At 44.0% G+C, this 13559-nt stretch overlaps 1 protein-coding gene across 1 annotated transcript; it reads left to right on the top strand.

Annotated features, from left to right (window-relative positions):
• The first annotated feature begins 236 nt into the window (after positions 1-236).
• ATG101 (autophagy related 101) lies at positions 237-7497 on the top strand. Its single transcript, XM_084837134.1, has 3 exons — positions 237-270; positions 3530-3817; positions 6297-7497. The coding sequence occupies exons 2-3, from the start codon at positions 3566-3568 to the stop codon at positions 6699-6701; spliced, it is 657 nt and encodes a 218-aa protein (XP_084693260.1). The 5' UTR covers positions 237-270; positions 3530-3565; the 3' UTR covers positions 6702-7497.
• The last annotated feature ends 6062 nt before the right edge of the window (positions 7498-13559 follow it).

The raw sequence follows: 13559 nt of genomic DNA, 5'->3' as shown, positions 1-13559 counted from the left end.
GAACGTACTAAGAACAGCAGGGGGAACGAAGGCAAAAGGTTACGTTTTAAAAGCCCAGAAAGAGAGAAAGCCTAAGCATGCATTAAATACAACGAGTACTCAACTCATTGTGCGGTTGCATGCATTTAAGAGGATGCGGCAGGAAGAACAGCATGAGCTCGCTCTAGGAGGGCAGATAACGACTTTTGAGCTGCCCCTCCCATTCATCCATAGTTGGGTTGCTCCAAGGGTTAAGTGGTTCGCCCTGGGAAGCATCAGCGGTTGGGGCAGGTGAGTCTCCAGGTCTTATTCCCGCTGTAGCGGTCCGCGACCCCGTGCCCAGTTGGTTGCCTTAGTTACCAAAGGGTTCTTCTTCCCCCACCTGAGTGCTGCAGACAATTAGGTCCATGGCTCGAGGAAAGAGGGGAGGCTGAATCCCTTGAGTGGCTTCCTGGCCTGGATGTGGCTAAAAACCAACAAAGCGCCTCCTGGAACTGAGTTCAAATGCCACCTCTGCCACAGAGGCACCGGGGTTGTCTTGGCCAGCTCATTTGCCATCTTCCCCATTCTATACAATTTGGATAACACTGAGTGGTCGCACAGGATTGCAATGTTAACGTTGGCAGGGGGAAAACCTGTTAAACCCTTGTCTGTAGTAGTAAGAGATTGTGTGTATGTTGATTACATTTATATCCTATCTTTTTTCCAAGAAACTCAAGGATGCGTGGTTGTCCTGTACAGTTTTATCCAGGGTCGGTGTAGTCAGGCACCCACCAGGGGCCCACACCCCAGTGAGGAGCCCACTGACAAGAGACCCCCGGACCTGCTCCTCCTCTTCACCACTGCAACTTGCTTGTTCACCCTCCTCTCCCTTTGGCCCAGACAATGGTGGTGTGAAGGAGGAGCAATAAATGCCACTGCCTACTGGTTCTCTGCCTATCAAGCAAGCAAGTGGTAGTTTTGATGAGGACGGGAAGCAACCGCAACTGGCAATAATGCTGGTAAGCAGGTAGATTCACTGAGGATGGGGGCCCCACTGAGCGTGTCTTGCCCAAGGGCCATCCAAAACCTGGAACCAGGGCTGGTTTTATCTTTGCAACAACCCTGTGAGCTTAGGATGGCCTGAGTAAAAATTTGAACCTATGGCCTGAGAATTTGAACTTAGGTGTCACGGCTCATCGTCCAAATCTTTACACTAGCTCACATCCGTTATCTCAGTTTTTATAACAACCTTGTTGAGGCATTTGGTGGTGTTCCTCAGACTGGTGGGACACAACCTAGATAGCCAACTTCTGTCCTTCATGGTGCCGATGCCAACTTCTTTATTTGGCTATGGATCTGAGGAAAATGAACAAGTGATGACTTTCTTGACATGGAGCTGGAATGATAGGCTATGTTTCTACTTAATTTCTGCCTATTTGATTGCTGTTAAAGGCACAGGCAGTGATATGTAGAGAAACATTTTCCATAATTTTCTGCTGCTATTTTTTCCATGGAAACCTTTTCATTTCTATAAATGTATTTTTCATAAAATTAGTGACATAATGAATGAGTACAATATTTGTCAAACTGGGCAGTTCCAACGTTATAATTCTTTTACAGGAAGTATGCGTGCCTATACGTGCATAAAATGCGTAGCTTTGTTAATTGTTTTAGGGAGCAATCCTATGGCTTCTAGACAGCCATAGGATACCTTGTTTTCAGGAAACTGACTTTGGAGCCTGCGCAGAACAACCCTGTCCTCCGCACTCGCAAGAGGAGTGCGGAGCAGCCAAAAAGGAGCGTGTCTGGTGGCATTCCAGAGCGAGGAGGGCAGAAATGCCTGTACGACAGATCCAGTGTGTCGTACAGCAGCCTCCTAGCCTGCTCAGCCCTCCCGCGGCTAGACACATGCAATTGGCTGTCTAGCCGAAAATGCAGGGCAGAAGAAGTGCGGAGGGAACTATCCCCTCTGTGCTTCTCCTGCCCTGCTTTGGATAGGCGGTTGCCTCCGAGTTTGGAGGCGGCCGCCTATCTGGATAGGATTGCACCCTTAGTGGCTTCATTCTCCCCCCCATTAATTTAATCAATGGGTTGTATCCAATATTAATCTAAGTTGCATCCTATTTATTTCAATGAGTCTACTCTAAGTAAGACTTACACTGGATACAACCTACTGTAATGAAGTATATGCTCCTGAATTGTCATGTCTTAGAACATTTACATGTATTACAATAAAAAAATAATTTCTAGGTAAAGCTTTGAGTTTAAACCAAATTTGTGGTGTGTTCCTATGCATGTTTTATCATAAATAAGTTCCATTGTGTCCAATGGAGCCCTTATATATTTAAAATTGCAGCCTAGGTTGGTTTAGTTAATTTTTTTCCTGAAATATTTCAGTTCCAATATTTTTGGCTATTGGAAAATATTTTTGACATATTTCAAGAGCATATACAATTAAAATGGTGTACTTTTAAAAGATACATTGATTAAATATAAGTCATACATGCTAAGTTGGATCCAAGTCAATTTAGGACATTGGATGTTTTTCCAGAATTTTTTGATTAATTTTTTTTCCCAGACAGCCGTATCATTTGGCAGTATCCAGTACTGCCACTGTGCTCCCACTCGATCTGTTGTGCAAGTGGGACCCACTGCTTGCTCAACAGAAAGCTAGTAGTTCAAACAGCAACCCCAGAAACACTTGTTTCCAGATCGGAACAGGTCAGTGGAGCTTCCTTCTGCAAGCTCTGCTGACCTGCACTGTTCTGGAAATGAGCACATCCACTCATTTTGGGTTGCTTTTAGAACAGTTAGCTCCCAGTTGTGCTACCACAGGGAGGAGGCAGGCTTGGATACTGCCTATTGGGTGTAGCCACAGTGTAAAAAAAAAAGTTTGCAGCCCAATCTCACTTGGAAAACTAGAGAGACTTTGGGGTTACCATATGCAATAAAATAGAGGTCAGGTCTCCTGTACTTTTAATAGCTAAGTAGATTGGGGAATTTCCATGCCATAGTGGTGCTGGGCTGAGAACAGCAATACCTTCTAAACCTCCCTCTTCTACACAGCTATAAAAAGTACAGAAGCTCTGTCCTCTGTTGCATAGTTCATCATAGGAGATTTCTTCCTATAAGAGACTTGCCCAAACTGGGCAAGAAGTTGATAAGCAGAAGTTTAAGTATTTCTTCATTTGGCCTTCATTTGTGTTCAAGGAATGCTTTATTTTTGTTTTAATTCTACTGTTCTCTGCCCTTAGGCTTTGGTATAGAGCAGCTTAGAAATGTTGAATAAAATACCAGAGTATTTCTCTCACTACCTCTAAAAGACACAATAAAGAAAGAAAAGGCGATGAGGGTGGAGGAAAAAAGCAAACTTACAGTGCAGTCTTATGCATGTCTACTCAGAAGTAAGCCTCACTAGGTTCAATGGGACTTACTGTCAGGAAACCGTTTATAGGATTGCTGCCTTAGGCACCAGTTCTAAGAGATACAAACTTCTTACAACAACCAGCTGGGATGTCCACCACAGAGACTGCCATCCTCTCTTTTGCTTGCACTCTTGTTTTATTAGAGGGCAGCGTACCTATTTTCCCTTGCAAAAGCCAAGATGAACTGTCGTTCGGAGGTGCTGGAGATATCAGTCGAGGGTCGCCAAATTGAAGAGGCCATGCTGGCTGTTTTGCACACCATACTGCTCCATCGCAGCACAGGGAAGTTCCATTACAAGAAGGAAGGGACCTACTCCATTGGGACAGTCGGCACGCAAGATGTTGACTGTGACTTCATTGATTTCACCTATGTCAGAGTCACTTCAGAGGAGCTCGACCGGGCACTAAGAAAGGCTGTTGGTGAATTCAAGGTAAAGCTTGCTGTTGCTGTATTTATTTTATAACTGCTTTATGTTGTAACTGGGAGGGGCTGCCAACAAAGATTTTTCAGAAACTTCCACTTAACATTGGTCCAGAATGCAGCCCCTAGGCTTTTGGCCAGGGCCAGGGGATTGACTGCACTGGTTGCTGAGTTGTTTCCAGGGTCAATTCAAAGTGCTGGTTTTAACCTTTAAAGCCCTAAACAGCCTGGGACTGGAGTATCTCTGGAATCACCTCCTGCTGTGTAAACCCGCCCAAGAACTCTATTCCTCTTCCATGCCCTTTAGTGTCTGAGGTGCAATGGCTGCAAACAAAAGAGGACCTCTTCAGTTGTGGCACCTAGATTGTGGAACAGCCTCTGCAGAGGGATATGCCTGACCCCATCACTACCCACCTTTTAGTGAGGTGTGAAGATGGTGTTATTTCAGTGGGTGTTTAATTGAACATTTCCTCTTTTGTGATGATCCTATTGTTGGTTTGCTATGTAAGTAATCATATTATATTTTTATTTTCTTGTTTTATTTTATTAATTGTGAGGCTCCTTGAGTATTTTTCATTTAGAAAGACGGGTTATAAATATTTTGTAATTATAAGTGTTTTAAATGCCCATCATTATGATGAGTAGAATACATGTGGAGTACTTGTATATTGCAAAGATTCTTAAAGGAGGTAGTGTATGACTGTGTGCTCAGCGCATAGAGACACCTTGCACTCTCTTTGGGAATTCATGTCTGTGATGCTAGGTCACTCACAGTGCAATCCTAGACATATCTATTCCGAAATAAGCCCCATTGCTTTCAGTGGGGCTTATTCCCAAACCTCAAATCATGGGTATAGGATTACAGCCTCAGTGACTGGGTTGGCGAGCACATTTTGCCCCACCACAGTGTTATTCCCTAGTGCAGTATTTTACTTTTTCCCATATGAGTGAATGTCAACCTTTTACTTAAGTGTGTAAAAGTAGAGGGGTCTACCTGGTGACATCACTTGCATCAAGGTTAGCCCAGGCCCCTGTTAATGAAGACCCCACTCACTGAGAGCCAAGCCAGCTCCTATCTACGTAACACTTTCCTGGGTTCTGTTTCTTGGTCATGCTAGAGTTGGGAACTGACTTTTATATAGCTATATAGACAGATACTACAGTCTTCATCTTGGCAACCCCAAAGATTTCACCAACAGCTCCAAAAAAGAAAGCTTTGCCCTCCCCAGCTGGAGCTCAACAACTGTGGCCATTTTGGAACATTCTGTGGAGTCTGGGCTTGGAGCTGGATGACATCTCATGGCTTGTACAAGTGACATAGTTATCCCAAGAATATGCTAGGAGTATAATGAGCAGCTTTTGAAAGACCTACATGCTGGTGAATTTGCTGAGGATGACATTTCTCTTTCTGTAAACTGGGATTGCTTATTGTTTAATTGTTATCACCCCTGGCTGGTTGCTGCAGTGGCCATTTCCCAGTCTGTATGGCAGTATGCTCCACACCTCTAAACAAGTGTTTTAAAATACAGCATGGTTTAGCGATGGTCATTCCTAGGCTGTTTGTCTGGCAACCGACTATCCAATGCAGGGTGGGTGGAGCACGGAGGGCATCTTCTCATCCGCACTCCACCCACCTTGCATTTACAGCTACACGGCCGATTTTGGCTGTCTACCCTGGGCTTCTTGGAGCAGGGGTGGAGGGAGGCCAGATGGTGCATAGGAAGCATAGCTGTCCCCTTCCCTCCCCACCCCCAGGAACGCCCCCTTTCTCCCCGCTCCATGCTGCTCTTATGGGGACGAACCGCACCGCCTCTGAGGTGGCTGGGGCAGGGAGGCGGTTTTCAGGGAACAGACCTTGGAGCACTGGCTCTGAGGTTGGTTCCCAGAAAAACAAAAACCCTATAGCTGTCTAGCCACTGTCTAGTGGCCATAGGACTGCGCCCTCAGGCTGTGATCCTATCCACACTTACCTAGAGTCCTGTTGAACTCAATGGGATTTACTTCTGAGAAGACATTCATAAGATTACACTGCCAACGTACTTAATTTAGAAACCGGTTTTTGTTTTTCACAATTTTCTGGTAACTGTTATTGCAACCTTTACATTTGGAACTGGGCAGTAGATGAGAAAATAAAATGGATGCAAGGCACAGTGAAGGACAATAGCCATGTGGGGTTAAAAGGCAGGGATTAGGGTTCATGGAGAAAGATTGGGTGTGGTGTGAAGCTTTCCTGCCCGCTAATGACTGGAATCACAATCAAATGCTTTTAGCAAGTATTATTTTGAACAATCCTCAGAGTTAAAAATGTGCTTGTTCTTCAGAGTTCTAAAAAGTTGTCAGATTGTATGTGGTTTTGGCTACACAACTATCTAGCTACTTTGGCTGCACAGCATGATTCTTGGTAGAGGGATGACTGATTTCTTTGTGCCAGAAGGGCAACATGGGGGACCAGTCTTGTAAAATGCCCATTGGTGCTTCTGTTTTCCCAGGATGCACTGCGGAACTCGGGCAATGATGGGATGGGCCAGATCTCTCTGGAGTTCTACCAGAAGAAGAAATCACGATGGCCCTTCTCAGACGAGTGCATCCCCTGGGAAGTGTGGATGGTCAAAGTGAATGTGGTGAGCCTGGCTAACGAACAGGAGCGGCAGATCTGCCGTGAGAAGGTGGGCGAGAAACTCTGTGAAAAGATCATCAACATTGTGGAAGTGATGAACCGACACGAGTATCTTCCCAAGATGCCCACCCAGTCTGAGGTGGACAATGTCTTTGATACGGGGCTGCGGGATGTGCAGCCTTACCTGTACAAGATTTCTTACCAGATCACTGACTCACTCGGGACCTCTGTCACTACCACCATGCGACGCCTCATCAAGGACACCCTGGCACTCTGATGCCCATGAGACTGCAGACCTGACATCAGTAGGCATCATGAGGAACGGTCTTCTGCCTCGCTAAGCCCCAAATCTATCCGGGAGTTTTGACATCCAGGTGCCCTGTTCTAATTCATGAACTCCCACACCCCTCCAGGGCAAGGATGGAACTAGCCTTGGACACCAGTTCACTGGATCCCAGCTTCTCTCACTTACAATACAGAATGGATTCCAGGAGTCCTCCCTCAATTCTCTTGTCTATTAGCATTAGCTCCATTAGACAAACTGCAGTGTCTCTCTGTGGGAAAGAATGGTGTGCATGTTTCACGAGTATTTCCCTGATGTTGCCCATGTGATAACTCCAAACTTGATACTCTCCATGAGCCCTAAAACTGTATTTAGACCAGATGCCTTGATTTCTTAATTGTAGGAACTTTTGCAAATTTGCCAAGGCTGGGGTTACTTCCCTTGGCAAAATGGGTGCCTTCCTGATGATCTACTCCTTATCCATAGCTGACCTCTGGCTTTAGAATAATGGAATCTGATTACAAGACCCCTCTCCTTCTGTGTGTGACTTCTAGAGCAGCAGCATGTAAAGGGCTCAGTGCCCATGTTTTTGTTGAGAGCCTTGTTGCAAAAAGGAGCTGTTCCAGCCCTCATCAAAGCCACAGTTCTTTTCTTGGTAGAGTTTGGAAGTCAGAAGCTTGTATTTCTAAAAATGATAAAAGATCCTTCATGTCTTGTATGTTTTTTCCCAATGTAATGTTATGTGTATAAAAAATAATAGCCTGAGAATTAAAAGAGAGGAAAAAGCAAATCTTTGTTATAGTTTTGTACAGTAGAAAAGTAGCTTTCAGAAAGCATACACTGAAAAAACTCCAGAATTCTTGTTGTTGTTTATTCATTCAGTCACTTCCGACTCTTCGTGACTTCATGGACCAGCCCACGCCAGAGCTTCCTGTCAGCCGTCGCCACCCCCAGCTCCCCCAAGGTCGAGTCCATCACCTCCAGAATATCATCCATCCATCTTGCCCTTGGTCGGCCCCTCTTCCTTTGGCCTTCCAATTTCCCTAGCATCAGCATCTTCTCCAGGGTATCCTGTCTTCTCATGATGTGGCCAAAGTACTTCAGTTTTGCCTTTAATATCCTTCCCTCAAGTGAGCAGTCTGGCTTTATTTCCTGGAGTATGGACTGGTTTGATCTTCTTGCACTCTCAGAATTTTCCTCCAGCACCACAGTTCAAAAGCATCTATCTTCCTTCGCTCAGCCTTCCTTATGGTCCAGCTCTCGCAGCCATAGGTTACTACGGGGAATACCATTGCTTTAACTATGTGGACCTTTGTTGTCAGTGTGATGTCTCTGCTCTTCACTATTTTATCAAGATTTGTCATTGCTGTCCTCCCAAGAAGTAAACGTCTTCTGATTTCCTGGCTGCAGTCAGCATCTGCAGTCATCTTTGTGCCTAGAAAGACAAAGTCTGTCACTGCCTCCACGTTTTCTCCCTCTATTTGCCAGTTATCAATCAAGCTGGTTACCATAATCTTGGTTTTTTTGAGGTTTAACTGCAACCCAGCTTTTGCACTTTCTTCTTTCACCTTCATCATGAGGTTCCTCAGCTCCTCCTCACCTTCAGCCGTCAAAGTGGTATCATCTGCATATCTGAGATTGTTAATGTTTCTTCCAGCGATTTTAACTCCAGCCTTGGCTTCATCAAGCCCAGCACGTCGCATGATGTGTTCTGCATACAGGTTGAATAGGTAGGGTGAGAGTATACAACCCTGCCGTACTCCTTTCCCAATCTTAAACCAATCCATTGTTCCATGGTCTGTTCTTACCGTTGCTACTTGGTCGTTATACAGATTCCTCAGGAGGCAGACAAGATGACTTGGTATCCCCATACCACCAAGAACTTGCCACAATTTGTTATGATCCACACAGTCAGAGGCTTTAGAATAGTCAATACAACAGAAATAGATGTTTTTCTGAAACTCCCTGGCTTTCTCCATTATCTAGTGGATATTGGCAATTTGGTCTCTAGTTCCTCTGCCTTTTCTAAACCCAGCTTGTACATCTGGCAATTCTCGTTCCATGAATTGCTGGAGTCTACCTTGCAAGATCTTGAGCATTACCTTACTGGCATGTGAAATAAGTGCCACTGTTCAATAGTTTGAACATTCTTTGGTGCTTCCCTTTTTTGGTGTGGGGATATAAGGAGATTTTTTCCAATCTGTTGGCCATTCTTGTGTTTTCCAAATTTGTTGGCATATGGCATGCATCACCTTGACAGCATCATCTTGCAAGATTTTAAACAGTTCAGGTGGGATACTGTCGTCTCCTGCTGCCTTGTTATTAGCAATGCTTCTTAAGGCCCATTCAACCTCACTCTTCAGGATGTCTGGCTCTAGCTCACTGACCACACCGTCAAATCTATCCCCGATATTATTATCCTTCCTATACAGATCTTCCATATATTCTTGTCACCTTTTCTTGATCTCTTCTGCTTCTGTTAGGTCCTTGTCATCTTTGTTTTTGATCATACCCATTTTTGCCTGGAATTTACCTCCGATGTTTCTAATTTTCTGGAAGAGGTCTCTTGTCCTACCTATTCTATTATCATTTTCCGCTTCCGCGCATTGCTTGTTTTAAAATAATTCCTTATCTCTTCTGGCTAACCTCTGGAATTTTGCATTTAATTGGGCATATCTCCCTCTATCACTGTTGCCTTTTGCTTTCCTTCTTTCTTGGGCTGCTTCCAGTGTCTCAGCAGACAGCCATCTTGCCTTCTTGGCTTTCTTTTTCTTTGGACGTTTTTTGTTGCCGCCTCCTGAACAATGTTGTGAACTTCTGTCCATAGTTCTTCTGGGACCCTATCTACTAAATCTAGTCCCTTAAATCTATTCTTCACCTCCACTGCATATTCATTAGGAATATTAGTGAGCTCATATCTAACTGATCTGTGGGTCTTCCCTGTTCTCTATAGTCAGATTCTAAATTGTGCAATAAGAAGTTCGTGATCTGAACTACAATCAGCTCCAGGTCTTGTTTTTACCAACTGCATAGATGTCCACCACCTTTGGCTACAAAGGATGTAGTCAATCTGATTTCGGTGTCGACCATCTGGTGAAGTCCATGTATAAAGTCATCTCTTAGGTTGTTGGAAGAGAGTGTTGGTTATGCACAGTGAGTTGTCTTGGCAAAATTCTATCAGCCTATGTCCTGCTTCATTTTGTTCTCCCAGACCATGTTTGCCTCTAATTCCAGGTGTTGTTTGATTACCCACCTTAGCATTCCAGTCTCCTGTAATGAAAATAACATCTTTTTTTGGCAGTAGGTGCTGCAGATCCTCATAGAACTGATCTACTTCTGCTTCTTCAGCATCTGTGGTTGGGGCGTATATTTGGATCACTGTGATGTTAAATGGCTTACCCTGAATTTGAATTGAGATCATTCTGTCATTTTTTGGATTGTATCCAAGCACTGCTTTAGCCACTTTATTATTAATTATGAAGGCTACTCCATTTCTTCTGTGGTTCTCTTGTCCACAGTAGTAGATCTGGTGGTCATTTGATGTGAAATGGCCCATTCCAGTCCATTTCAGTTCACTGACACCCAAAATGTCTATATTTAATCTTGACATCTCCCCAATAACCACATCCAATTTGCCCTGGCTCATAGATCTTACATTCCAGGTTCCTATGGTGTGTTGATCTTTAGAACATCGGATTCGTCGTTCACCACCAGAACCATCGGCTGCTAGCCATCCTTTCGGCTTTGAGCTAGCTGCGTCATCACATCTGGGGCTAGCTGAACTTATCCTCTGTTCCTCCCCAGTAGCATTTTGACCATCTTCCGACCTGGGAGTCCCATCTTCCGATGGTATACCGACATATCTCTGGTTGCACTTCATTTAATTTTCATGGCAAGAATACTGGGGTGGGTTGCCATTTCTTTCCCCAGGGATCGTATTTAGTCTGACCTCTCTGCCATGACCTCCCCGTCTTGGGTGTCCCTTCATGGTTTAGCTCATGACATCATTGAGGTGCTCAAGCTCCAGCACCACGACAAGGTAACAATCTCCTTTGCTGAAGAATTCAGAATTCCGAATTCCCTGAAGAATTGTAAGAATTCTTACAAGTAGCTAAACTTCTGTCAGACTGGTTTACATGCATTTAAATGAGCTACAACTGCATTACCTGGTTAACCCGGGGCTTCTTCACACGAAGCTTTTATCCTGCTATTGCGATTGGTTACTCACAGAAGTTTGCAGGTCCTTTAGATGACGTCGTGAACCTCCAAGGCATGTCTAAATGACCTTTATTCCATTTTTTAAAAGTTTGGAGATAATGAGCTATCAAGTTACTGTGCTTGAGTTCCCCTTGAGATCCCTTGTAAAAAGAAGAAAACCCACAATAAGAGGAGGTAGACCACAGCACCTTCTCGTGGCTATATAATGAAACATATGGAAGACTCAGATAAGGGAGGAAAGGAGGGGGGGAAATGGGGGGAAGCGCCTGTGAAGGGAGTCTGTTGGGATTTTAGGTTGATGTAGAGATGCTCCTAGTTTCACCTGCTTTAGATCTTAGTTCTGCAGAACTGAAGCCTGGGAAAGCATCTGCAAGTGTTAACTGGTGAGATCTGGGCTCAACCCCCCATTCACCAATTAAGTTCACTCAGTGAGTTTGAGCCAATCATTGCCTAGTTTACTTTATGGGGCTGTGAGGTTAAAAAGTGGGGAGGGGAACCAATGTGTGTCATCCTAAGGTCCTTAGAGGAAGGATGGGAAACAGATGCAAGAGGCAAATTGATAAATGATTATAATCCCCAGTTGCAACATCACCAAACTCAGAGAGCGGGAAGGAACTGTTTGCCACCTGAATAATCAACTTGCAAATATGTTAAGGGGTAATCTAATCCAATCAAGATATAGATATACTCAAAATGTTGTAATGAAGTGAGGTCTTCAGGAAGGATCCTGCTAGCAAATGCTTGTGCATCCATCTAGAGACCTGTTCCTCATCTGGCATCATTGTTCTGAAAACTAAAACCTAGCTGATTGGGTTCACACCTTCTCTTCTGGTTTTTAAGATCATGTGCTGTATGTGTGGTTGAAGTACACCTTCAAAAATTAAGTCACCATATTGGTTACCAACTATTCGCTTATAGTCATCAATTTTGTTTGGATGCTTAGTTAAATATATGGACTGCTTGCATATATTTGAAATAGAAGTGTTTAATCTTTTTTTGTTCTTTGTATTAGTGGTGTTGTGAACAGTCCCATTCCTGAGCTCTAACTGGGCAAAGGGGAGGATAGGATGCTAGGAGGCAATGGGTGCTTCCAGACAAGGCTTGTATTGTGCAATTGACCTGTCTCATTTATGTTACCAGGGGTAAGTGGGGGGACTTCCAAATGTCATCTTCCATTTGTAATCGTTCTGTGTTTTCCTATTACTTCCCACATCTTTTTTCATACCACCAAGAATCTGTTAAGGAGGCAGAGATGGAAAAGCTGCACAGTGCCTTTTGATTAGAACCGTTAGCTGTCCATCTGAAAGCTCTATCTACTGCAGGAATAGGCAATCAGTTGCCCTTCAGATGTTTTGGATTACACCTCCCATAATCCCTGACTATTGGCCATGTTGGCTGGGGCTGCCAGGTTGCCTATCCCTAATCTATTATCTGGGCTATCCTGCTGTTTCAGCTATGTCTGCCCAGTGTTCACAAAGCTGATCACTCAGCTGTGTGTGAGTTTGAGTATAAGACGTAGTTCACTCATAAGAACAGCCCATGGGTTAAACAACCCATGGACTCTTGGGGATGAGTGGGTTAACCCAACAACCCTAATGGTTAACCCAACAAATCATGGTTAACCACTGGGTTGTTTAGCCCCTAAACTGGCCCTGTGAGTAAAGTGTGTCTCATCCAACAACTCTAAAAAATATATTACACAAATGTGTTTGGGGATATTTTACCACCCCAATCCATTTTCCAATGTACTCTGCAGTGGTAAAATGCTCCACAATCTCAAATGTATCTGTGGTGTCATAAGAAGTGTTTTAAACTCAAAATATTAGAAAAGTATCAAACTGTCAAGGTAAAACTTTTATTGGGACATCGGACATTTTTACACCCCAGTATGTTTCTTGTGTTTGGGACATAAAAACACCCCAATGGCAACATCAATAGATTATTGGGATGTTTTATGCCCCAAGCATGTTTTGGTTTCCAGAAGGGGTAAGTGGCTGAAATTTGGGGACTGTGTGCAGGTGACAGTACAACAATATCATGTGAGGTCTACTTCTGTGTAAAGGTCAGTATCATGTTTTAGGTTTTTCTGGGCAAATTCTGCAATGTAAAGTGCACTTGGTGTAAGTTTCGCACCCCGCCTTATTGGATGAGGGTTCAGAAAAACAAAAGTTCTTATTCTTTAAATTGAGGGATCGGTATGCATACATGGAAATACATGACAAAATTTAAAACACATCAGAGTAGCTAAAAAGCTCAGTCCTAAAGGGTTTACTTCCTCCTAAGTATGACTGCAGCCATGCACCACCCTATTCATGTTCACTTGGAAGCAAGACCTTGATGTAACCTGTAGCCCAATACTATGTAAAGTTAGTGATCTTAGGCTGCAATCTTATGCAGTTACTGGGGAATATAAACTTACTACTGACTAAACATGCATAGGAGTTGTTGTTCAGTCGTGTCCGACTCTTCATGACCCCATGGACCATAGCACGCCAGGACTTCCTGTCCTGCGCTCTCTCCCGGAGCGTGCTCAAGTCCATATTATGTTCCATGGGGTTTTCTTGGCAAGAATACTGGAGTGGGTTGCCATTTCCTTCTCCAGTGGACCACATTTTGTCAGAACTCTCTGCCATG

Source organism: Heloderma suspectum, chromosome 2 (genome assembly GCF_057233095.1).
Source record: "Heloderma suspectum isolate Gila_16-S chromosome 2, 16-S_ref, whole genome shotgun sequence".
Lineage (NCBI taxonomy): Eukaryota > Metazoa > Chordata > Lepidosauria > Squamata > Helodermatidae > Heloderma > Heloderma suspectum.
Note: the sequence above shows the minus strand (reverse complement) of the source record. Positions and strands in the feature narration are given on the sequence as shown.

Bases quoted from the DNA above. Each gene is read 5' to 3' on its own strand.
- ATG101 (XM_084837134.1), top strand. From the start codon at position 3,566: ATGAACTGTCGTTCGGAGGTGCTGGAGATATCAGTCGAGGGTCGCCAA. The intron at 3,818-6,296 runs GTAAAGCTTGCT...CTGTTTTCCCAG, and splicing joins AGGCTGTTGGTGAATTCAAG to GATGCACTGCGGAACTCGGG.